General features: G+C 41.4%; 1 protein-coding gene across 1 annotated transcript in view; it reads left to right on the forward strand.

Annotated features, from left to right (window-relative positions):
• The window catches only part of PARD3B (par-3 family cell polarity regulator beta), a 979,738-nt gene that overhangs the window by 874,359 nt on the left and 79,623 nt on the right, over positions 1-25,756 (forward strand). Inside the window, exon 21 of the mRNA XM_036254726.1 lies at positions 8,054-8,189. Within this exon, the coding sequence (XP_036110619.1) occupies positions 8,054-8,189 (136 nt within the window). The remainder of the gene's footprint in view (positions 1-8,053; positions 8,190-25,756) is intronic.

Raw genomic sequence — 25,756 nt, forward strand, 5'->3', positions numbered from 1 at the left:
TATAATGGTGAGTTGAAGCTGTGAATAATAACTTGTGTGTTGCTGAATTGTGAAAACACTGTAGCATCATGCCTAAAAAATTTCTACCTTTGCGAGAAGCAGAGACAGAGAAGCAGCATGTTCTGATTAGAGATGATCTGCCTAGAGATTGGCCTCGCATTGTCTCAAGTGATAAAGAGCAAAGGTAGAGCAATGCCTTTTATCAGAAAAGGAGATGACATTGATCTGGTGAGATTCGCAGTCACAACAATCAATCACATGGGAGAAAGTTGTCCTTCATGCATCAATGAGATTGCTTTCAACGATAAACGGTGGCTGTGGTGCATAGTGTGAATAGAAATGCTTGTCTTTATGCAATCAAAGGGGCCAGGGAAAGGGGCCTTTATTTTCAGTAAGGCTCGATTCACTGGGGGTCAAGGTCCAAGCCAGGGTTAAGATTTCCAGGACAAATCTTCAAGGTGTAGGAGCCAAAGTGCAGTTCACCAAGTTAGGGATGGAAAAAAGAAAACAAGGATCTCAAAGAGAGCAGGTGCTGAAAGCAAGCAGCATGTTGAGAAAGACAAAAGGTCAGACTCAGGTTGCCATGGCGAAGTCAGGCGCCCAGGTAAGCCACGCACACTGTCAGATGGCAGCAGGAGGTCAGAATGCCCCAGGCAGCATCGGGATGTCCCTGAGAAGAACTAGGTTCGGGATTACAGGCTGAGCCAATACATCATTGTGCTTTGTGGGTTTGCTTCCTCTTTATGACCCTACTTGCATAGCAACCTCTCTGCCTGAGTTTTTTTCCACTTCCCCATAGGAACCTGACATAAGAAGTAATTTTGTTGAACCCTTCGTAATTTATACAAATACATACTTCTCAAAGTTATACATTAGCATAGAGCACAGCTTTTTCTCATAGGCTGCCACCAGTTTTCTGTGTGACATTAAATATTCTCTTCAAATGTCTAAACATTTTTTCTTTACCAGCCATGAAGTCAAGGTCAGAGATAATTGACAGATGTAATCCTGGAAATAAAGGGGGAGTCTAGATGTAAACATTGTGTTTGGTCTGTAAATAATAGTATTCTCCCTTTCTCTAAATGTGTTACTCTTAATATAGGATTTTCTAAGTAGATTCTTAATATAGTAATTTTTAGGCAGTCATAGTAAGCTAAAGGTTCTTAATTTCAGTACATTGTTTAATCAACAAGATAACTGAAATCTGATAGACATTAAATGTCCATTTGAGGAGAGGCATATTCTTATTTGGGAAAACATTTTAGCAAAAACGATGGAAAATGGGGGCCACCTTCATAAATAGTGATGATGAATTTGGGAAGAAATTAGAAAAAAATAAAACCAAAATGTTGTTTATGGGTACTCAACCGGGGGTCCCAAAATTTTACTGGACTAAACTGTGAACAATATTACTTGTCAATGTACCTTTCGAAAAATAGGTGTTCTTTATAAGAAATTGGGAGCAGGGGGGAGACAGAGAATGTATATAATCATAATACTTACTGAATATTTTCACTGGATAATTTTAAGAGCTTTTCAGGACTAAAATATCACTTGAAGAATTCTATAGGATTAAGCCCCATTAAAAGCCATTATTTATTATTTAATCTCCTTTGGTGTATATGGGCACACTATATAAAAGTACTTTTATTCTGAATGGCAAATCTGTAGAGTATTAATGTAAGTGCTCTTGGGCTATAGTTTCTGTAAATCTTCAAAAAGCTTTTGAATTAATGATACTGAGTGCATTTGTAAGAATCTGAACATTTTTATTTGACAGGAATCTTCATCACCAACAGAAAATAAGTAACAGTTGTGTCCATGATGGTCTGTCTTCATGGATATTTGAAACTAGTTTGGAATTTAAAGTAAAATTAGTCAAATAAGATTGCATATAGGTTTTATTACATTTCGATTTAATTTTATGTGCTCAAGAGTGTGGAAGCCACAGATGCTCAGGTACTTGGAGGGCTCTGTCCCTGCTTTGTAAGGCAGAGCTATGGTACTGCTGGATTTGGAGTTTGTAACTATGATCGTTTTTGGGTCCTTGAATGCAAAGCAAACAACCAGGGAGAAACAGGCAAAGAACAGCATCTTGGCATTCTTAACGGGGACAAAGGTGTTGGTCTTCACCCCACATCTTCCAATAGGATAACCCTGTTTAAGAAAACCTTTCACATTCCACCCTTCTGTAAGTACAGAAAGATTAAGACCATATATATATCATTGAAATGTAATGATCAACATCAAAATAACATTTTACAGTAACTTCATAAAAAAATTAAAGAATCTATGCCCAGATAATGGTTGAGCATCGACCCATGCACCAAGAAGTTGCCAGTTCAATTCCCAGTCAGGGCACATGCCCAGGTTGTGGGCCGGATCCCCGGTTGGGGGCATGCAGGAGGCAGCCAATCAATATTATCTCTCATCAATGTTTCTATCTGTCTCTCCCTCTCTCTTTCTCTCTCTCTAAAAATCAATAAAGAAAAAATACTTTTTTTAAATTAAAGACTCTATCCAGCCCCAAACTTGTAAACACTCCCTATTCTAATTATTATTGGCATGCATTCAACTAATTTAAATAGTTTTATTCAGTGACTTTGTAAGGATTACCACATCCAGTTAGGTATACTCCTGTTAAGGTTCCATTTTATAAGGACGATTTCTTACCTGTGTCGCCTGTCCCGGCCCCCAGCTTGGTGCCTACACACGAGGGCTGTACTCACCAAAGGCAGAAAGACAGACAGCTGCCCTGCAGGGGAAGCGCCGCATGTCTTGAAGCTACCTGAAATGGCACAGCTCTGAAATTAACCATATGCAAATTAATCCCAGGCAGGATGCGTGTATTTACATACGTGCCCACTCAGGTATACACACAAAACCATCCCGAATTAATTCACAGGTCCGGCTCCCTCCTATTCAGTCAGTGGTGAACTTTACCAGGAGCAGCCTGGCTGCCAGTTAGTCCCGGTCCTGATCCAGCTTGTCTTTCTCCTTCATGTGGGATCTTTGTCTTAGGTTGATTCTCTTTTACACCCCATTCTGTTTCATACCAGTTCCCCACATAAGCCTGTTAGAGATATAATATTAATTATCCAGCAATCTCAGGCTGCAATTGCTCCAACATCATTCTTTAATGAATACAGACTTCATTGTATGTATTTCTATTACTTGAGCTACTTTTATTTCTATTTTTATTGCACAGACCTGTGCAAATAAAAATGTATCAGCAGGTATGGCTATAAACGTGCTCTGCCAAACTCCCTGCGCCTGCCATGCCCGCGGACTGCTGCTCGGGGGCTGCTGCCTTCTGCTGCCTTTCTCAGAAGGCGCGCCTGGCAGGAGAGACCGGCTCTGAGCCACAGCGCACACGGCCCGGGCCCCGGGCCGCCCTGGCGCACGCGGCCTCTCTGAGCCTCGCTGGGCTCATCGGTAGCAGGGCCATCCTCACAAATTTGGCGGAGGGCTAAAGGAGACAAAGTATGTAAAGCGTAAATATTATACTTGGGGCGTTACAGGAGCTTAGTAAGTAACGGTTTCCCTTTTCCAGCTTGCAGCGGTAACGGGAGGAGACGAGGGCATGCCCCAATGAACACTGACTTCAGAATGTCCTTCAGTTGAGTTAATTATAAACTAGGAAGACTAAGATTAGATTTTGAAGGCGCAGATGATGCCTTACTGTGATATTTATTGCATATGGGCATATACTACTATAGGTGACTATGAAGAAAAAGACATAGTTTCTGAACTCTACTACAACTTGAAACTCTGTCCAGCTCTCAGATGTTATATGAAGAAACTGGTTGTTAGACTAACAAACCTCAAAGGGAAGGGAGGTGGGGGCGGGGAATAAACCAAGCACTTCTATGCATATATGCATAACCAATGGACACAGACAACAGTGTGGGGAAAGACGAGGGGGACGGGAGCGGGGAGGAAGGGGTCGATAAGGGAAAAAGGAGGGACATCTGCAATACATTCAACAATAAAGATAAGTTTAAAATAAAAAGAAGAAGAGCCTGTTTAACTATATATCTGTCTTTAAAGGCACCTCCAGTATAATTTACAGGAATTGCTATGACACCTGTTTTGTTACACTGTTTAAATTCATCGAACATAAAATTTCAGCACATTGAAAGTATAGGAGTGGCATTGATCTCCTGCTTATAGAACTGCTGTAATGGGAACCTTTCTTTTGGATAAGAATAGCTAACTTTATCCAGTGAACAACTAATACAGAAAGCCTAATTTTCTAACAACTTGGAGATAATAAGGTCATTGATGCTTTTGCCTGATTTTATATAGTTGCGAGAGCAGTTGAGTTACATCATAATCTGACCTCCCTTCTGAAGCCATTGGGCAAAAGATTCCTAAGAATCACTACTGCTAAGTTCCATAAAGCCAGAAAAAATAAAACAGATAACATGTACTAGAGGAAGGAAAATAGGAGTCCTCAGAAAGAAAGTTCTGAAGGCTAGCCTTAACTTTCATTCTGGTCCAGTATGTTGCTAGCGGACCCGGTCTCTAAGATGCACATCAGAGGGAGAGAGAGACCCAAGTTGCAGGTAGTATGCAATGGTAGAAAGACTAGTCTTTGCCTTCAGGTAGACCTTGATCATCTCTTAGCCAGGATTCCTCATCTCTATGGTGCAAAACAGTAAAACCTGCCTTTCAATTTTATTTGATATTTTAAGGTATTTACAACACCTGTGACACAAGAATTAAAAACAAACTCAAGTGCCGGCTCTTGCCGATGGGCAGTGGCTTTCTGAGGTTCTCAGTCGAGAAAGGTTTCTGAGCCATGTCTAGGATCACAGGGAAAGAAAGCTGGAATTGATTAGTGATGTCTACTCTGGGCAGACAGTGGAGTAAATAAAAGACTGTATAAATATATTTGTTATATACATTTCTATCAATTATAACTATTGTGATTATCGCTGCTATTATCACAACAGTATTTTTATATTTTCAAATTTCTGCATCCTCAACACAAAATGGAATCAACGAACTGCCTTGGTTACAAGAGCTGTGTATATCATTTTTATTGATGTGGTGGTGAGCTTGTGTATATTATCTGCAGAGAAGAGCTAAAAAATGAAATCAGAATTTGCTGTTCCTAATTTTATTATATAAAACACCCACTTGAAAAAAAAAGTGATACAGGTAGGAACAGTAGAAGGAGACTGGGGAGGAAAAGAAGCAGAAGAGACAGTGTGGAGGTGTGGTCCCAGGTCATGTCAGGTGTGCACGGCGTCCCGTGCGTTCCTTCAAATACCCACACAAGGGAGAAGGACGGCATGTCTGCACGTAGACGGTCCATGGCTTTCCAGACTTCTTTCCTGTTCTTTTCTCTGAGGCCAGATTTCTTTTCTGGGTAAATAGTCATGTTCCTGTCAGCCATAAGGGATTTTCTGAATCCTAAAAAGCTGATTTTGTATTCTTGCCCCAATCCCTCTATCTGAGAACTGAAATCTGATCAAACCCATATTTTAAAACTTATGTATTTATAGTTATATAGAAGAATAGTTTAGAGTCCGAGTGTGTTTTTTTCTCCACCACAAATGTAGGAGAGTGGTGGTGTGGGGTTTTTTAAACAGTGCCTTATCAGTTTCTTTCTTTCTCTTTTTCTCTGTAACTGATGACTTCATTCTGCTTGAATTCAAGGCTTCAGTTTCTGTGGGTAAACTAATAGATTATGTACGTGATGTTTGCACTGTGTTGATTAAACTTATCTGGTGAATTTGAGCGCAGCTCACGCATTCACGTAATCGGCAGAAGCCAGCACGTTGGCTACAGGTATCACAGTCAGCTCCCAGGACTCGAGAGCCAGGAAACCGTTCCAAACAGCTTCCCATTGTTCGGAAAAGCATATCAGGACTTCCATTTTTTTCTTATCTTTTTCAAGTGCTTGAGAAAAAGTTCCATTAAAAAAATGTAAAGGTATGTGATCTGTAAAGGTTTGTCTTTTCTTAATCAAAGGCATCAGCTACTTGGTGTCTCTCAGGCACGTAGGAAGCCTGACCCAGTGCTAACTTTGTAGCGAGGTTGTAAGATAGTGACACGTGGTCCTGCTTACAGCTTACTTACAGTCCAGTTTGGGAAGAATGCTTTTCCTCCAAAAGATGTTTACTCCCCATTTTCTTGTTATAGTCTACAAGTATAATTTCTAAGTGTTTTAACAAAATAGTAGATGGCCTCTTTCTATTGTTTTCAGATTGTCTTATTTAGTCTTAAAACTCAACTGTAATATCTGGGGATCTTTGGGGCATGTAAAGTCTTCACAGTGGGGCCCCTGCTTACCTTTCTCGGTCACACCTGTCTCTCCTCCTTGCTTTCTCCCGTATACTCTGTGTGCCAGAGCAGTGATTCTCACATACTCATGAAACATGAGTGTCATTATGGTTAATACATTGTTACAAATTCAGTTAAAATACCAATATTTTCAAGTGATATACTTTTGTCACCAGAGTAAATTCAAAAGATCCTAAGTCAGCAGCACTCATAAAATAATTAGGTTATTCGAATTTGCTTCCTAATGAGAAAGAGAGCATACATCACCTGACGTGTGTGTAAGGCAGGGCGAGTGAAGCTGAGGACCACTGCCTGCCCCGCATAACTTACCTGCATTCCCCTGGAGCAAGACGCTTTCTCGCTTCTGTCCTTTGCATTGCCCTTTCCTCTACCAGAAGTTCCTCATCTCACTCATCTCGCGGTTGAGTACTTACGGGTCCTTCATGACATGGTCAGGGTGTCCCCTCCTCTGTGAAGCCTCTCGTGATCTCCTGTGGCCCTGCTGTCATCTTGTCAAGTGTAAGCAGTCTGTGTGTCCTTACTGCCTGTGCAGACCTGTTACAGCACCTGTCACCGTGGCCTGCAGTCTATTCCTATCAGTCCCCTAGCTCCCAGACTGTGTGCTTTCTGCAGACAAAGACTGTGAATTGCTCATTTCTCCTTTCCCAGATCTTAACTTAAGGTCCAACACAATAGGGCTCTCAGATATACCTCAGATGAACCAAAGAAGTTGAACAACCGTTGAGCTCTGCCTATCATTCTTCTCTTGTTTCTGAGCCCTGGATTGTATCAGATGATGTTGGCTCTCTTGAAATGATGGGGACAATACCAGCTAAAAGGGCGCCACTAGCTGACCAGTTGGGGTTGAGTGGGTGGGTCACTGGAGAAGCCGTAATTCCTGAGAGGAAGAAGTAGCGAAAGCACAGAGAGTACCCTGGACCAGCAACCAAACTGACACATTCCGCTGTCACCAGCTTTCTGTTTTTCTTTTTACTTCTTGTCATGGCTTCCACCTTCTTTCGTGTCCCTGTGCCCAGCCTGTTCCCATGTATTGGCATGTACATGTACCTCATCCCCTGCTCCAAAAATTCAGGATCTCACTGAAGTGAACACTGGCACATGTCAACTCTGTCACATCCAACCTTCAGATCAAGCAACTGGTCTCTAGTAAGCAACAGTTAGATGAGAAAATGAGATACCCACATAAAAATGTAACCAAACTTTGTGGTTACAAGTATAAGAAAAATTCAGTGGCCCGGCCGGTGTGGCTCAGTGGTTGAGTGTCAACCCATGCACCAAGAAGTCGCCGGTTCGGTCAGGGCACATGCTCAGTTGTGGGCCAAATCCCCAGGGGGGGTCACGTAGGAGGCGACCAATCATTGTTCTCTCTCATCAATGTTTCTATCTCTCTCTCCCTCTCCCTTCCTCTCTCTCTAAAAATCAATAAAGAAAAACAAAATTAAGAAAAGAAAAATGCAATGGCTCTTTTAATTGCTCTAAAGGTCAGGACCTTCTCTTACCTGCTCCCTGAAAAGGCATTTATTAATCTCAAGTCAGACGATCTGACCTTTGGAGCCAAAGTTATGCACATCAGGACTGAGTTTTGTTCATTGTTATTACTGATTTCAGTTTTCCTAGCATATTTGAATGACATCATTGACTCTTTCCAATGTAGAAGTCAGCTCCAGTAAGAAGAAGATATAAAAGTGCGTTTTGAGGATGTCAGTCACCGTGTGACCGTGTTTGTGTATGTCCTCAGCAGCCGGCCCGTGAGCGGAAGTGCTGACCGCATCCAGAAGCTGCGAAGGGAATATTATCAGGCGCGGAGGGAAGGTTTCGCATTCTATGAGGACGACGAAGGAAGAGCAAGGCCGTCTGACTATGACCTTCACTGGGTAAGCCCACGCCTGATTCCAGTCATGGAATTTATCTTTACTGAGACCGTTTGGAGCAGAAGAACATGGCCAAGAACATGTTCTATATATATCAAGTTATATTTGGGTTACCCCAACCACAGCCTCCTCTCCCACAGAAGTTGTTCCCATAAATCAAACCACACTAATGCACAGTAGCTCATCATAATTGCTCTCATATTTACTCCCTGTTGGACTTGTACACCAGCTTGGGGTGGAGCAGATGTTCGCTGTTTTAAAGAGGACCAGGAGTCTTTTTCGTCATCTACTGAACCTTAATCCTTGCCCTCCATCTCTTGGGTCTCAGACATCTGGACAAGCATTACTAGAACATGTAACATAAGGCATCTCGCCTTAAGAAAATGATGAGAAGTAAACTTCTAAAGGTTTATCTTCAGAGATATCATTGTTTGTATATTGCATCTGAACAATTCAGATTTTGCTGCTCTTACCAGACACTGAGATCATTTTATTTTGAGACAAGGGCAATTTTTGTATTACAGGATTCTATTTGCAAATTTCTCAACATTTGGGAACAGAAAAAAATATTGTGACCTCTAAAGAGATCATCTTTGTTGTTGTTTTCAGGACAGTGATTTGTTCTCATGTCTTTTTCAAGAAGGCAAAGCTGTACTTACAAAGTACATTTCACTCTTGAGCATCCACAAAAATGCCCCAGAGGAGGGGTGTTTAGAGTGTGATTAAAAGTCCATGTCACTTACTTAGAACAGTGCCTGACACTGAGTTTTGGTGTTCAGACAACGTCACTCTCATTGCTAACATTTCTACGCGAGCAGAGCTGCACGTGGTGACAGTACGTCCTCGTTGTGACCGCTCTCACTCACCCTATGGAAGACTTCCACCTTCTGCTGCTGTGTTTAGTGCTTTCTTGAGAACCACATAAGGAACTCTCTTATCCCCGGTGGCCCCGAAGGGCAAATCTATTATGAGAAAGTGTTCTGATCTTCACACATATGTGTGCTCACAAGATCGGGGCTGGGAGAGCAGAGCCCAGGGACTGAGCGGTTCCCTCCGGCTTTCGCTTCGGTGCTGTGGCGTCGCAGCTGGGCTCCCACTGCCGGGTGCAGGTCAGTTCCAGCCACCACTGTCGTGTGGAGCCACTAAATCCCTGGGCCCCGAGGGTTCGCCCACATACGATAGAAATGCCTGTAAGGGTTAGAGGAAGCCTCCAACCAAATGGCTTCAGCTTCTTCCAGAGATAGGCATCTTGTGACTATAGGTCAGAACAAACAGCTGTTTATTGGTTTTATTACAGATGTTTGAATTAAACAGAATGATATTAGCAGTGATGAGGCAACTGGTCACTTAAATTCCCAGTAGCAGATGAAAACAGTTTCTACAGAATAACAATGTGGATGACAATTCACCGCACTTCAAACTTAATTGAGATGGACTTACTGGCTTTGATGAGAAACTCTCCTCCCTCAGTCAAACAAACAAGCAATAAAATAAAGGGAAGTGGTTTCCCCCAAAACCAAAACGGAACACCATGTGTAGTTGGAAAGTCCTCCATCTCAAAGCCACTGTGAGCAAAATAAACAGTCCTGCTCTTTGACCTTATTTTATATGATCTCTTTATATCAAGTCGATAAATGCTTAGCCTTCATGAGACAAAGTTTTCTCTGACCGTCACCAAACCTGAGCTAGGCAACTGCACACGTGGGTCCTTCCTGTCCTGACGATTCTATTTTCATGCCAAGTAAAAGTGCAACTAGGCAAACATCCTAGTGAGTAAAGAAGTATCTCTATTTTAATTTGTGTTTCCCATGCTCGGGTGTGTTGAGCATTGCCAAAAGTGACTGATTTTCTGCTTCCCACACAATTGGGAACTAAGGCTTCCCAAAGGGATGCTTGGGAAATGCTCTGTCATAAAAGATGAGAGCTCTTTGTCATCGCCTGAGATACTCCAAACCAGGGATTAGAATCTCAGCGTCCTTTCCTGTCCTCTCCCCAAGCCAAGGAAAAACACTGGTATCTTTTGTCCAGCATGGGCCTGAGAAATCGCACTGTTGACTTGCTACTTTTGAAGAGATCTAGGAAAGCACGTTTAGAAAGTTAACATTTCATTCCTGTTAGTCCGCCAGACTCAACCAGGCAGCTTTTATGAATGAGACTGTGGTTCCTGGGTCGTGCTGGTCTTCAGCATCACTTGTTAAAATCCGATCAACAGTCCATGAGAGGGAGGAATGGGGGCCCAGAGAAGGCCCCCGGGTGCTTCTCCAGGTGGTCCTCAAGGTTTCTGACCTACATTATAAAAGTACAGCATCAATTCCAATTGCTTCAGTAAGTGCCAAAGTCGTTCAGATTCTCTAACAAGATCACTCCATGGACCAGTGTCATCAAAAAATACTTTCATAGACTCAGATCTCCCCAAGTCCAGTACCTCATTGAGAGGCCTCAGAAATATTCCCCCGAGGCACACTGAACTGGAGAACTTCTGAACTCCCGAGAAGGAAATTAGGAAGATAAGTTACTTAATAATTACATCGAAACTAGTGTTAAAATAGGCCAGAAAGACTGTAAGTATGCTCACAAAGGTCTTCAAAGCCAAAATAATGAAAGCAATCACTCGCTTACAATCAATGATTATGTTTTAAAAGAAAATGTATTTTTGTCGATGTGACTAATAACCTTTCTTCGGTGGACATGGACTTCCTGGACCTGCCCCGCCCTCATTTCAGCTGTTCTCTCCACCCTCCCCCCTGCCCAGGGGCCCGAGCTGACACTTCTCCCACCTTCGCTTGGACCCTCCTTGCTCTGATATCATTCTCTCTTCCTTCTCTTTTCTCTCTGTCTCCTGTTCAATTCTAACAGATATTTACTCAGACTTAGTATAGGCCAGGTGCTGGTCACCAGAATGTAATATTATCTCTACCTTGGAGGAAGTCACAATCAATCGAGCCATGAATACAGACATCTAAGCCCATAGGAAGAAACAGCAATGGTGTGTGTGAGAAACGCTACCGCACCGAGGTGTGAGCTCCTAGACGAGCTCGGAGAAACGGCACTGGGCCCTGTCGGGGGCAGGGTGGCCGTCGGGTGCTGGGAGAGCGACCGACCCTTGGGGAGTCGCCTCTGCAGACGCCTCTGTCCTTGTTCTCTCCAGGTGGGCCTTTTCTCTGTCCCCGTGGTAGCTCCTGATTTCTTCCCTGTATTTGTGTTACAATCAGTGAAGACACACAGATCGCAAGATTGGTAAATATGAACACGAGACCTTGAGAATCTTTCCAGCCAGTCTGTTTTGTGGCTGTTTCCCCACCGAGGCCCTGCAAAGCTGGAAAGAACAAATTGAGAGCGTTTCCGTGGCCGCAGGTGAAGAGGCCTGGTGAGCGTCTACAGGTCCAATTAAGGAAGCAAGATATGCTCGTTGTGAAGTGTTAGTATTTGCCCAAGTAAAACATAATATCTGTTATCTGCTGGTGTTTTATTTTCTGTCAAACTTGTTAAGACTGGCACTGTCCTCTGGCAGTAAACTGGGCTGTTGTTGTTTTATTTACTGGCAGATAAAGATTATGTGCTTATTTAACAGGAACATGAATATCCTGTAAGTAATGTCAGAAATGAGATGGCTCGAGAGTTTTCTTAAAATATCAGTACCTCTATAACTACTGTCTTTTTTAAAGAGTTGCATGGAATATATCATACCTCCTCCCAGCTTTTTTTTTTTAACTCTTCAACTAAATTAGAAGAAGGTTTATCTGAAGAAGGGGTTTGTAGACACATGGATGGGAAAGAGGTATGCTTCTTTCCCTGTCATAAAAGACATGGTGATTTATCTTTCTGGCAAAGGGAATTGATTCAGGAAGGTGATGGTTGGGTGAGTAAATGAAAACATTCTGAAAGATTTGTTCACCCGATTATGAAGATGGTCTAGGAACCAACCTAAGGGAACATTCTTGGCAACTGTCGGAATGATGAAAGATGCATCCGGCGAATTCTGCAGTCAAAGGAAAGGGAGAACAAGATGCTGAGATCATGCTAACCATCTCAAGAAAGGGATTTAGGGTGGAATGTATAATAGCCACACAAGTATAAAAACCATCATAATGTCATTCTCTAAAGGTGAGAAATAAGAGAAATGAGCCCCTGCTGTCAGTGGGGAGACACCAGCATGGAGACTAGACGGCATTTTCCTTCTCTGCTCTTTGTGGCATCTGATTAAAACTAAGGACATTGATAAACAACCTGTGATTAGTCAGTGGATCTTAAATGGCAAAGAAAAGAAACCTAATTCAAACCAGCCTATGCAAAAGAGGAAAATGTGTTGGCTTTTATGATTTTAAAATCTATCGGCGTTTCAGCTTCAGGTGAAGCTGGATCCAGCTCCTTCAGACAGGCCACTAGGAGTCTTTCTTCGTCTCTCAGCTTCGTTATTCTCTCTGTAGGCGCCATTCTTAGCGGGCTCCCCTATATGGTAGCAAGACAGCCATCAGCAGCTTCAACCCAACTCTATAGAGGATTGTCTTACCCCCGGTACGTCCAGAAAGGCCTAAAACTGATGTTCAACGCAATCCTCAAGAGCATATTGACTCAGCCTGGGTCCCATGTCTCCTTCTGATCTCCTGTGGCCAGAAAGATGGAGTACTCTTACAGGCCACAACTCGGTCACAAGGCCACCCCTGGAACAAAAAAGTAGAATCAGACCTACACAAAGTCCATGAACGAGTATAGGGAAAGAGAGTCCCCAGAGGAGAAAGGTACTGTTAACAGGGCAAGGGAAGATCGATGTCGAGCACAATTAGGACTTGTCCACTGTAATGTCTAGTTCTAATAACAATATCAACTTTCTCTGTCATCTTAGATGAAAGAAAGAAAAGGCCTTTCCTTCATGTAGTTTCCTGTTTATCATCAGAAAAACACAGATCTATAATCATAAACTTGCTGCCATTATTGACTAGGTAAAAAGAAAAAGAAGTCTTTTTGTCTAATGGTCTGGTATCTTTGAGCTATCCCAGGAACCCACATGGCTTCACTGAGTTATTCATGAGAAATTAGCATCCTCTGGTTACTTATCTAGATAGACAAGTGAAATGTTCATTCCCCCTACAGCTGGGAATTTGCTCCAGAAGAAGGCAGTAGAATTCTTTGAAAGGACTTAAAGTTACTCTTATCCTTTGAGTAGAATTATCATTTGAGTAGAATTGTCCTTTGAGTAGAATGGTCCTATCTATATCCTCTTGGGTGTGTATGTGTGTGTGTGTGTGTGTGTGTGTGTGTGTGTGACAAGATCATATTCAGTATGCATGTATCAAAATCATGTTGTACACCTAAAACTAGTGGATTGTTATATGTCAGTTATATCTCAACTAAAAACATATTATTAAATTCTTTAAAATATGGACTTCGGTAAAGAATTGGAGTCATCAAATGTACGCATCCAGAAATTGCTGTTGTTTGGCTCCCACCATGAAATAAGCAACCCCTTCTGTTGATGAGCCCTGTCGAGCTCCATAAACAGCTCCTTCCCAGTGTGCCCCTTCGTCAATAGATGAATCTTGCCCCCGATTTCCTAAAATAGCTGAATGGAGGTGCAGAAGAAGTCCTGAGACAGGAAGAAAAAAAAAAAGAAGAGAAAAAAACCACTGTGTCCATAAATTAGGTGGATTTTGTGGTTGGATTGGACTTGGTAATGGTAGAACATTAAATGCCACTTCAAGAGTTGGAACTTATCTAAATTTCAGGAAGAAGTGAAAATTTGAGGAAAGAAGAGGACAAAAATAAACTGAAGATATTTTTTGATTGGTTCATTTATATTTCGATGTGAGATATTTTTCGATTGGTCGTTGTAGTTCATTTATATTTCAATGTGGATTTTGTAGGAACATGTTGACGTATTAGTTACATGGGAGAAGATGTTGTGAGTGAACTTCTAGCTTTTAAACATAGCATAAATCATTTTGAAGGGAGGCAACATGTTTATAGGCAATCCCCAACATAGATATAAACTGTGTTTCAGAAACCCCTTTAGAAATTGCCCATTTGGACCCAGTAATGGTTTCCCATAGGAAAAAAAATCACTGGGCCCCAGACCAGCCTACAACAGCCCACTGAAATCCAATAACCTTGTGCTAATCCTAGAACAGTAACCTAGAAGCAGGAGCGGGGAGCCAGCTGAGCCAAGAGGAGGAGAAGGAAATTCCCTTTTGACCTCTTTCCTTGATACACTTTTGAGATGTTATCGAGCCTCTTCCTATCTACCAGTCCATACGAGGGTCTCCCCAGGTTTGCTGACCCGTAAGCACCCTATCTCCCCATCCTAGCACGCCACTTGAGCTCCCTCTTTCCCTCAAAGTGCTCAGGGGTCCAGAGTTCCCTGTCTGCTCCATTCTCCATCAAAGTCAGTGTTCTCTCAGGCAGTCCATCCCGTGGGGAGGGGGACAGACTCGTCCTTTACACTCCCTGAGAGACTTCTCTATTTACTGAAGACATTTGATTAACCTGATAAAGTACTGAACTCGGCATTTAGGGGAAGTCTATGAGAAGGAAGCAAGAGAAGAGCGAATGGAACCCACCCGTAGGAACTGTCCCTTTATGGAGCAGAGGGAAAGCCCATGGCCTTAGGTTACACCCCTGATGTCTGCGGCCACCCCACAGCCTGAAGTTTCCCCGGCGTGTCTCTGTCATACACGGAGCCCAAGTCTCCCAGCCTGACTGGCTGGCCAGTGATCTGATCCTTAGAGTGGTACTGATTTCTCCTGCAAACTGGGCCTCGTGTACCCCAAAGGAATCCTTCTGTTTCTAAGTCTGTCCTCTGGCCCGTGGCCGGTTGCTACAGCTAACCTGTACCCTGACTCCTCAGTCAGCCCTGTGCCCTGAAGGCAGCTACTACAAACTGCTGCTAAACCCACAGAGGTCTTGGATTTTGCATATAATAATATGGCAGGGATGGGAAGCCCAGTGTGCGAGAGCATGGTCTCTGAGGCTGGACTGCCTGCATTCACATCCAGGCTACGCCTCCTACTACCTGGGCGTTTCGGCGATATATGGAACCTCTCCTTCTCCTTTCAAATGACCACATGTAAAGCACTCAGAGTGGCGTCTGGCATGTAGCAGGTGTTCGGTAAATGTGAGGAGTTTAAGCACGACACACTGAGGTGTTTAGAAGTAATATGTTCCTTTAACCAGAAAAACCTTTCCATCTTAGTCACTATTGGAGCTTAATTACAATGTCCTGGGACATTGCACAACATACACAGTATTTGGGAGGCCTTCTGGTCCAGCTCACTCTGGTTACCACTGAGGTGGCCACAGTCCCTTCAGGTAGTGACTATCAGGCCTGGTCGTAAGACACTTTTGGCAAAGTCCCTTGGTCAAAAGGTCAATATCTATTGCCCTCTCTACACACACAGACTTTTCTTTCAAAAGTACGCTCCTTCCACCCCGACCCTGGGGAGCGCACCTAATCTTTTGAATGATCTTGTGCTAAAATCAAAGACCAAAGACCAGAAGAAAGTTAGAAGCTTCTGCTTTCAGCTCTGCAGAAACCCTAAAGCAAAGAAATACCAGGGTCCAGTTCATGTCTTAAAATAGGAGGAAGAGGACAATACCAAGAAAATGTTTGCAACTGATTTACTGAATAAAGTGTACTACAACCAGATGAACAGCAGCGATGGCATCATTTACTCAGTGCTGACTCTACCAGATACTGTGTAAACACCTTATCTCAATTAATCCGGAGAACAATCCCATGAGGTCCTTGTAGCTTTAATCCTGTTTACAGATAAGAAAACTAAGGTTCTAAGACTCTGCACCATAGTCACAATCATCTGCAAAGCTGATTCTCGCCTGAGCCAGCTCCTGGAGGGAAGGAGGGCCGACCGCTGGGGCATCTGGTTAGGTATTTTCTCTTACATGAGAAGTTTGAAAGAAAGGGCATCTCTGATTATTCATTTATAAACATTGTAAAAACTGTTTTCTACCTCTGCTGAACTACTCTTAATTATCATTCTTAATTTGTATTTTTAACCCAATTGTGTTGAACCAAAACCAGATTTTGGTATCGTTTCATCAGTTCTCTATAAAAGTCTAAATGAAATCATTCTTCTCATGCTATAATCAAATAAGTTAGCCTATCTCTGGCTCAAACCCAAACCGAAATACCAAAAAGCAGAAAGAGAAAGTTCAGAACCACATTATTTTTCCATAATATGTCAAAAAAAAACCTATGCTGTACGTACATTAGAGTAAAAAGAGAACTCTTTCTGCTTCTAATGAGCAATTAATTCCAGCTCAGGATGTGGAGTTTAGAGTAGGTTAACTTCCCCCAAACCACAACCGTTTGTGTTGGATCAGGAAATCCAAAATTACAACTTCTACAATAATCACATTCTTTTCTTCAAGTGCAATGGGAGAAATGACCATTTTATGTAATATAGGAAAAACCATAGCAGAGACTCCTATGAATTCCAGATTCCCTAAACTACTCTCAAAGCTGTTTAAAATCAGTTGGATGTGTTTAATTTTAGCAGAGCTCAAAAGTCTGCTAAATAAACTTTGGGTACTAAATTTTTTAAGTGAAGATGTTTGGAGTAGAAGATATGAAAATCCACTTTACGGGCATTTATCACACAGGTGCCACTTCACCATGAGGACAATCAAAACTGTGTGTGAGCCAAAATCTGTTCAGATCCGCAGCACAGAACACCCCCCACACTCCCAGGCGTATTCAGCCAGCGAGGCCATCTCGTTCTTGCAGGTTAAGGACATTTTTGACTCAGAGTCATTCTGAAATTTAACATTTTTGCTTCTTGGTAACTAGTAACTAGTCTGGTGTTATGATGGGAAACAGAAAACACACAGAAAGCTCTCCTCTGAAACAGGAAGAATACTTGAATCAAAGAAAACCCTAAAATAATAACAATCATTACGACAACCCTGGAATTGCCACTCTCCACCAGAAGAATGTTCGTTTTTGAACACAATTGTAACAACACATACTAGAGTCTGTGACTTTACAGCCCTCCTATGAATCTCATTAATTTTTCTATTTCACTTGGAACCTTGAAGTCACAGTGCTAATTTTCAGAGCGTTTATGAGAAAGGGCGAAAGGTGATGTCACTAATTTCAGCTAGGCTGACAGGAAAACTTTCCATTTATTCAAGTAAATGATCTAAGAAGAAAGGGTGTAGCATTGTTATTACAAACAATTGAGAGATTTTTTCTTTTCCATTTCCAAGATAAGACTTTCATGAAGGCATGGCGTTCCCCGGTTTTATCTTTCTGAAGCTTTCTTCAGATGATTTAGCTCATTCTGCATCATCTTCCATTCAGCCCCTTCCCAGAGCGCCATTCCCCGGATGGCAAAGCCGTAGGCACGTGCGGGAAATCGATTTTCCGCCATCCTTCTTCCTTTGTTGGTTTATTCGGTCACTGACTACTTGACAATTTATACCTAAGTGTTCATCAAGCCCAACAATTGCATCAACATTTGTCAACAAGAAGGAAAACCTCATTGGTGTGTGTGTGTGTATAGATATTAACGTTTTGCAGTTACTCCTTTAGAGAAACAGTAAGAAATGTTGCATGGGAAAGACATTCTCTGTCACGATCTGATGTCTTTTCTCTGAACCTTCGGGCTCACTCTTTGATAATGGATACCGCGGAACCACATGGAGATACCTCCATTTTTCAGTTTTATTGTCACATCATGACAATTTCAAGAGTCCCAGATTGTTTCTGAATAGCAAGTCTATTTTACTTGTAGTTTACATGTATGTCTCAGCAACTTTTCCTTCCTGCGTGTACTTAGTGTGGAGCCGGTTTCCTGTTTTCCCTGCAGTTCCCTTCAGGGCGACTGCCCAGGTTTAACCCGCAGGGCGTCCTGCGTGGATGTGGTCATAGGGGACTCAAAGACTCACATTCCAGAGGAGAGGACCGTGGTCTCCCCGTTAACGTGAATGATGGCAGGAAGAAATCTTTGAACATTATACTTAAATTGGTGATTGGGGGGGAAATGCTAGGGGATTTATGAGTTTGGGGTTTACCTGTGGTTCTAGAACTATGTTAAAATGTTTCCAATTTGAGAAAGTGGATAATGTTCTCCTTTCTCTATATATAGATGCATATATGTAAGGGTAAAATATATATAACCCTTAAGTACATGATGAGGGGGGAGTTTTAAAAATGACAAGCAAATAGGAAAAAAACTGACGTTTTGTTTCAAACACTCAATATTTCTCCTTCATTGATTCATAAATTTAACTTTTGAGAAATTTTTTTTTTATCCTCACCCGAGGACATTTTTCCATTTTTTGTTCAGATAGAGCGGGAGGGAGAGAGAGGAAGAGAGAGAGAGAGAAACATCGATGTGAAGGGACACATTGAGTGGCTGCCACCCGCACAACCAACCAGGGCCGGGGACAAACTGCAACCGAGGTACGTGCCCTTAGCCGGAACCGAACCCGGGTCTCTCTGTACCGCAGGCCGACGCTCCAACCGCTGAGCCAAACCGGCCAGGGCAACTTTTCAGAAATTTGAGTAACGTCCCAATTAGAAGCTCTTGTGACTTCCCTTTCTTAAAGATTTTTATCTCTTTAGTAAGAACGAAACATGTTAACGTCCTGTCATCAATTAAGAAGAAGAATAAACCCATTTCCATTAATGTTGTGTCCCTTTGGCCCCAGGATTGAAGAAGAAAATTTCAAAGCATATGGTTTATTCATTTATTAATTAATTCCATAGACCTTTGTATGGTGGCAACTTTGTACCAGAAAGTTACTTGACTCTGAGAATTCAAAAGTGAATAAGGAGTTCATGTCTGGTGGGAAAGGCAGGCAGGAAATATAATTTAAAATATAATGAGGTATTTGGAAATAATTGTAGAGAAAAAAAAATGATAAGCGAATACATAGGAAAAAGAGACTAGCGAAGAATTAATGAGACAGATTTGCTTTTATCCCTGTCCAGCTTCCCCTGGTGTGTTCAGCCTTTCCTTCTGCCTGACTCAGGGCGCTCTGCTACTCCAGTTGCCCTTCGGAATGTTTAAGCAAATACAAGGTGGCTTTTCACATATGTTTTGTGATGACACTTCTCTGTAGGTTTTGTGCATCACGGCTGTCCCAGTTACTGACCGAGATCTGCCCTAGAGGTTCGTTCTTCAGTCTGTGTGTCACAACTCATTAGATCATCATAAAATCAAGTAGTTGGTCACAACTGACATTTTTAAAGATTTAGAACAGAATAAGATATATCAGAGGGCATGTCAAGTAGTAAATATGAGTATTGGTGGGTGAAATTTTTGTCTCATATCCAGTGCGTGCACACAAACACATATGTACTAGGCTATATGGGAACTACATTTCTTCCTATGGGTTAGGATCTTAAAAGGTCAGAAACCTCTAGTCTAAAGTTCCATAACTGACTGGTATACCTTTTCATTTATAAGAACTCATGTGGTATTTGTGTCTGAGGGCTCCAAATTTTTATGAATGAATGTTGTTTCAATGTATTTGAAACATGTAATGACTGGCACACAGTTTGCTTTTCTTGATTATATCCATATATCAATACCGATCTCCATAAATATTGATATATAAAGATAGATATGTACGCAGTTTGCACGTATTTTAATAAATTTTAGTTAGCAGTCAGTGGTTTATGTAGTCATTAAATAAACATATTAAAGAGGTTACAATTATTTAGCCAGAAGTATTTTAAAGACCAGTCTCTGAAATTACTATTTTTTTATTTTATATTTAAATTTTTTTATTATAAATGTAATACATGGCCACTGGAAAACAATTTAGATAACTCTTAAAAGTGTTAAAACAAAAATTTAAACCATCTATTATCTGACCAAACAAGAAGTGAACACTGTTTATGTTTTGGAGAATTTTCTTGTCTATAAACATATGCACATACATGCATGTTAGATGTAGTAATTGGGATCCTACTAGATATGGTGTCACTTAAGATACTTTTTCCACTTTCTATTATATTGTGAGCATTTCTCATGCCATAAAATAATTTTCAAAAATGTGTATTTAGTGTTTAATGCACAGTATCTTCTAGAAATGATATTTAATAATTGATTAATCACTTTATCATTATTGGATGTTTGTTATTTTCATCATTTCTTATCACAGTGATGCAATAATTAGCATTATAAATAAATCTTTGCACTCTCATGCTATTCTTTTTTTTTATCCTCACCTGAGGACATTTTTGCATTTATCTTCAGATAGAGCGGAAAGGAGAAAGGGAAGAAGAGAGAGAGAGAAACATCGATGTGAGAGAGACACATCATCTAGTTGCCACCCACACAACCTCAACCAGGCTGGGGACAAACTGCAACCAAGGTACGTGCCCATAGAAGGATCCGAACCCAGCACTCTCTGGTCCGCAGGCCGATGCTTTAACCGCTGAGCCAAACCGGCCAGGACTCATGCTATTACTTCTTTATCATAAATCAATATAAGATACTCTTTAATATAAGGATATGAAAACATTTTAATTAATACAAATTACCCAACTTGCCTCGAGAAAAGTTGGTAAGTTTATATCCTCCCTAGCAGCATATTTATTAATATATTCAACAAATATTAATGGTCTGTTTTATATAGGTTTCATAGCAGCCCTATTAAAACTGAGTGTTTTTATTTTTCTTATTTTTTCCCAATTCAATAGCAAATATCAATTACTGCATTTTCATTAAATTGCAACTGAGATTGAGTATTTTATGTTTTTATTGGTCACGCATATGTCTTCTTTTTATGAATTTTCCTGTTTTGTTTTGTTTTTTTATTATAATGCTTACTTTTTTCTCTCCTACTGGTAAATATTCTTGATATTGAAGAAATAGCAAACCTTTACTATCAAATATCACTCCAAGTTCTGCTTTGTAACAATTTCTGTAGTCTAAAAATTAACTTTGTCAAGATTTGAAACAATTCATACGTAAAACCATGTGGCCTGATGCTGTTTTTGTGGGTAATTCCTTGACATCTTTTCAACTTTTATCATAGATAGAGATCTTTGAAAAATGAGAGATTTTCTCCTTCGCTGAATTTTGGAAATTTGCTATCTTTTTCTATGAAATTACTTACTACATTGAGATTTTCAACCTTTCAGTATATATATATATATATATATATATATATATATATATATATATAACCATTTAATATAGTTAATAATTCCATTTTTCTATTCTGATACATTTATTTTCACTTCATTAACTTATTTATCTTTCCTTACGAAGAGATAAAGCAAACTTTTAAAATTATTTTGCGTACTTAATTCATTATTTAGCTTATTTATTTCAGTTACTTTGTAAACCTATTTAATAACAGTATAATTTTAATCAATGAGTTTGCTTATGAATTTAGTTTGGTGTACTTCCAGAGGTGTTACCATCTTAATGTTCTTATTATTTCTTGATATTCTGCAATTGAAGATTTTACTTGCTCTTTGACCACAAATGACTTACATGATCATTATTTTAATTTTTAAGAATTTGGATCTATTTAAAATTTTATTAGTAGTATATCATTTCTTTTTTTAAAAATGTTTTTATTGATTTTTTTTAGAGAGATAGGAAGGGGGAGAGAGAGAGAAACATCGATGTGACAGAGAAACATGGATTGGCTGCCTCTGGCACACCCCCTGGGGGTCAAGCCCATAATCCGGGCATGTTACCAGCCCAGGAATTGAACGGGGACCTCTCAGTCCATGGGACGATGCTCAGTCCACTGAGCCACACCAGCCGGGTGATCATTTCAATGCTTTTTAGTCAAGGACAGTAACTTATGCAATTTTGGCATTTAGTAAAAGTTGACATAATATACGTAATTTTGTCGTTTAAAGATTTAAAGTAGTTAAATTAAGGCTAATGATTTTTTTTTCTGTAAATGTTTATTATTTAACATAGATATATTGAGTGTCTATTGTATTCCAAGCACTGTTAAGGCTCTGGGGATACAACAGAGAGCAAAATAGATAAAAAAAATCTCTGCCTGTGCTCTTTGCATTGTAGTGTTTAACATAGTGCATCCCTGTATTTTCCTAAATGTAAGTCTGCATAGTTGTTATGCACACAATAAATTTATTAACAGATTCTCAAGAAAGGAACAGCAAAAGAGATAATCACATAAAATGTAAGCTTTTGTATTAAGAGCTATCACCATTTCACACACGTTTAAGCATGATAAATGTACATCCTAAAATTGGTAAAATAATCTTATAAATTATATTGTCTCCAACACTGTATATATTTATTTACCATCTTGATCCATCAAAGAGAGATAAACATTAGGTTAAAGTCCCCATCTCGCCTTTTTGTTCTGAGGCCTTTCAGCATTCGCTCTGGGGCCTTTTCTTCGAAAGAAATGTTTAAGTCATTTATATCTGTTATCAGAGCTGGCGTTATTCTATCTGTCCTTTTGCATTAGGCTTTCTCTTCTGTACACCTTTTTTCTGTTTGCTATTTTTACCCCATGTGCTCGAGTTTCCTTGATTCTTTTATTTAGTAACTTTAATCATACTGACTTTATGAAAACATTCTTTATCTTATTTTCTCTATCAAATTCAAAACGGACATAATCTCTACCGAGTTCCTTTCATGGGAAAGAAACAAAGCAACAGGACTGTGTGTTATCACTCTTTCCCTCACACTTTTAACCGGTCGTAATTTAGCTCCAATCATGGTTTTCAGGAAGAATGTGCAGCCTCTCTTTTCACATTCCTTTTTATTTTTATTTTTTAGAGGACATTGTTTAAAGCTGTGGACAGTGAAACAAGGAAGGGCCGGGGCTAGAAGAAACAGCAGGAGAGAGAAGGGGGCCTTGGGGAGAGGTTCTGGGGGTTAGCCCAGTATGAGCTGCTGCGGCCCGTTGCTCCCTGGTTGCAAGTCTGGTGGGGACCCTTGGAGTTTAGGAGATGCAGGCCTGTGGGGGAAGGAGAGGAGGAAGGGAAAGATGCAGGTGTGCTCCTGGGAGGGAGAGCACCCTTTCTTCATGTTCTTTATGGGGTATGTCTCCTGTCATCCAAGGATTCCCTTCAGTGTGTAACGGCAGACTTTGCATGGACATCCTTATCCTTGAGCTCTTTATCTTGAGTCCTCCTAGGTTAATCTGTGTACCTTTTTAAGTAATTTTACTTCAAGAAGGATATATAGATAGTATGTTTTTAGGTCCTTGAAATCTGACTATCCTTTATATATAAATCTCAACTCATAGCAATGCCTGGTACTTTGAGGTATATAATAAATATTTGTTGAATGAGTGACATACCTGCTTCCCAAGGGTTTTTTTTCTTAGAAATTCAATGGTATTTTGTTTTTTAATATTGCAAGAGAGACATCTGAAGCTGACCTGATTTTTCTTCTTTGTAAACTTGTTTTCCCTATCTGGATCTTATGGTACCCCTTTTTTATGGATGATATTCAAAATTTTCACCCAGATTAGTCTGGGTGTTGGTCTCTTTTTATTTGTTTTGCCAGATTTTTATTGAGTTCTTTTGGTTAACAATTTTGTATGAACTTCTTTCTGTTTTATTACTTGAAAGCACAGAATTTGTTCTTGAAACAAGATGGTTGAAGTCCCTTGGTTCTCATCACCTCAATACCTGATGGTAAAGGAGCCCAAACAGCAAGGCTGGGGCCCGGGTCGGGGAGAGGGGCCGATGCAAACGCATACCTCCTTCCACAATCCTGATCGACGCCGGGGAGTCTCTCTTCTGCCTGGTTTCTCAGTTGGTCTCTCTGATTTCTGCTGGCCCCAGCCCTCTGGCGCCGTGTGACCTGTGGCTGTGTCCCGGCTTCATCCTCCAGCTATTGCCCAGCAAATCAGGAGAGAGCACTTTCTGTCTCTTGGATTTTTCTCCGGCTGTAACCACGTCTAGAACCCTGTACTCTTTAGACAGGCTGCCACTCCAGAGACGAGAGACAATCTGTGCTAGCCCCTCATCAGCCCCGTAACCTCGCCCTCCTCCGCCAGCTCCCCAGGCACGTGGGTTGTGAGCCGGCAGCGTGGCCTCCGTTCAGCTCGGCCACGGCACCGTTCCTGGCAGACCCTCCTCAGTGCCCAGCACAGGTGCAGTTTTCACCTCTTTGTACCTCCTGTTGGGTGTTTCGGTCGGTCCGGGAGCTCTGTGTCCAGCTCTGTGTCCACATTGCCGCTGAGTCCGGAATCCGATGCCCATCGCAGCACTGCGGCTTTCTCTGCGCAGGGACTGCTCGGGATGAACCAGAGCAAGACCCAGGGCAGTTTTACTGCATCACAAAGGCCGTTTCTCTAGCCTCGGTGTTTCCTTTTCACACACAGTAAAACAGTGCACACCCCAGCGGTGCGCCTGGGAAACGGGACGGCTTCCTCCCCCACCTGCACTGCTAACTCCTCGTTTTTTTTTAATGGTCCTGAAAAAGTGAGACATGAATAAAATTTCCAAATTGGTTTCCCTGCCATTTCAAGAAAAGGACCTCTGCAAAATGTAGCAACAAAGCTGGTTTTCTGACTGCACAGCAGTGTAAGTCCAGTGGGGCCAAGCTGAAGGCCACAGAAATCCAGAGGGTTGAGTTGTTGTGGATTTTATTGTCTACACTGAAGAGGTAAAAAATAATTAGAATGTAACGCTAGGTGTCGCGTACATGCAATTACCTATCATTATATAAAAGTTTTCTTTTCTCTGCCAAGCAGCATTGTTTTAATTGTTTAAAATGAGAGCGTACCTGCCACACTTAGAGATATGACTTGCATAACTTGATTAATTCCCAGACTGAGGTCTGCAGTGCAGACGCTAATCTAGTGAAGAATTGTGTTTACAAAACAGTAGAAAATCCTCACTGTGTGTTTATAATAGTGCACGTAAGACCCAGCAAATTGAAGGCTTGTCCTTTCTCACCCCTCATGTCTGGCGACAACTCTATCTCTACGAGAATTTCTAAGAGGGCCTGGCTGACTCCCCCCTCCTAACCCCGTCACTCCTGCAGATGTGCCTGTTGGGGTTCTCGAGGGTCCGGGATTTGTGCTCCGTCCCAGCAAAGTACAGGAAAATCTGCAGGATCCTGTTTCAGAAGCTCTCTTAGCCTCGAGCCAGTCCTGCTCGGATTGTTCTGACCTCCTCCTCTCTCAGGGCCTGGGCTCCACCTCCTCCTGAGTGTCAGACTTTTCACCGAGGCTGATACTCCACTACCCCAGAACCCTAGGGTTACAGTTCCCGTTGGAATTCTCTGACTTGGATTGGTCACCCATCTGAACTTGACCCAACGGCTGGCCAGCCTGTCATGGATGACCTTGAACAGATTCTGTTTCCCGGTTAGGTCTAATCTCTCCTCTTCCTTCGGACCCATCTTCTCTCTCTCTCCCACGTGTAGTCATAGCTGACCTGGGTGTGGGCTGCAGGGTTGTGGGTGTGTGCTTCTCCCCACCCTGGTGCAGCTCTCATTGGTCTGGCCCATTCAGTCTCTGCCTTTCCATCTGGTAGTGATAAAACCTTAACTTCAAAGCTGGAAGGGTTGGTGGATACAAAGCTCATTCCAATATCGCAAGGTAGAGTGTTTTCCTAAAATGTTGCTAAGTATGTGCACCCAAAA

The sequence above is a fragment of the Molossus molossus genome, unplaced genomic scaffold (genome assembly GCF_014108415.1).
Source record: "Molossus molossus isolate mMolMol1 unplaced genomic scaffold, mMolMol1.p scaffold_m16_p_11, whole genome shotgun sequence".
Classification (NCBI taxonomy): domain Eukaryota; kingdom Metazoa; phylum Chordata; class Mammalia; order Chiroptera; family Molossidae; genus Molossus; species Molossus molossus.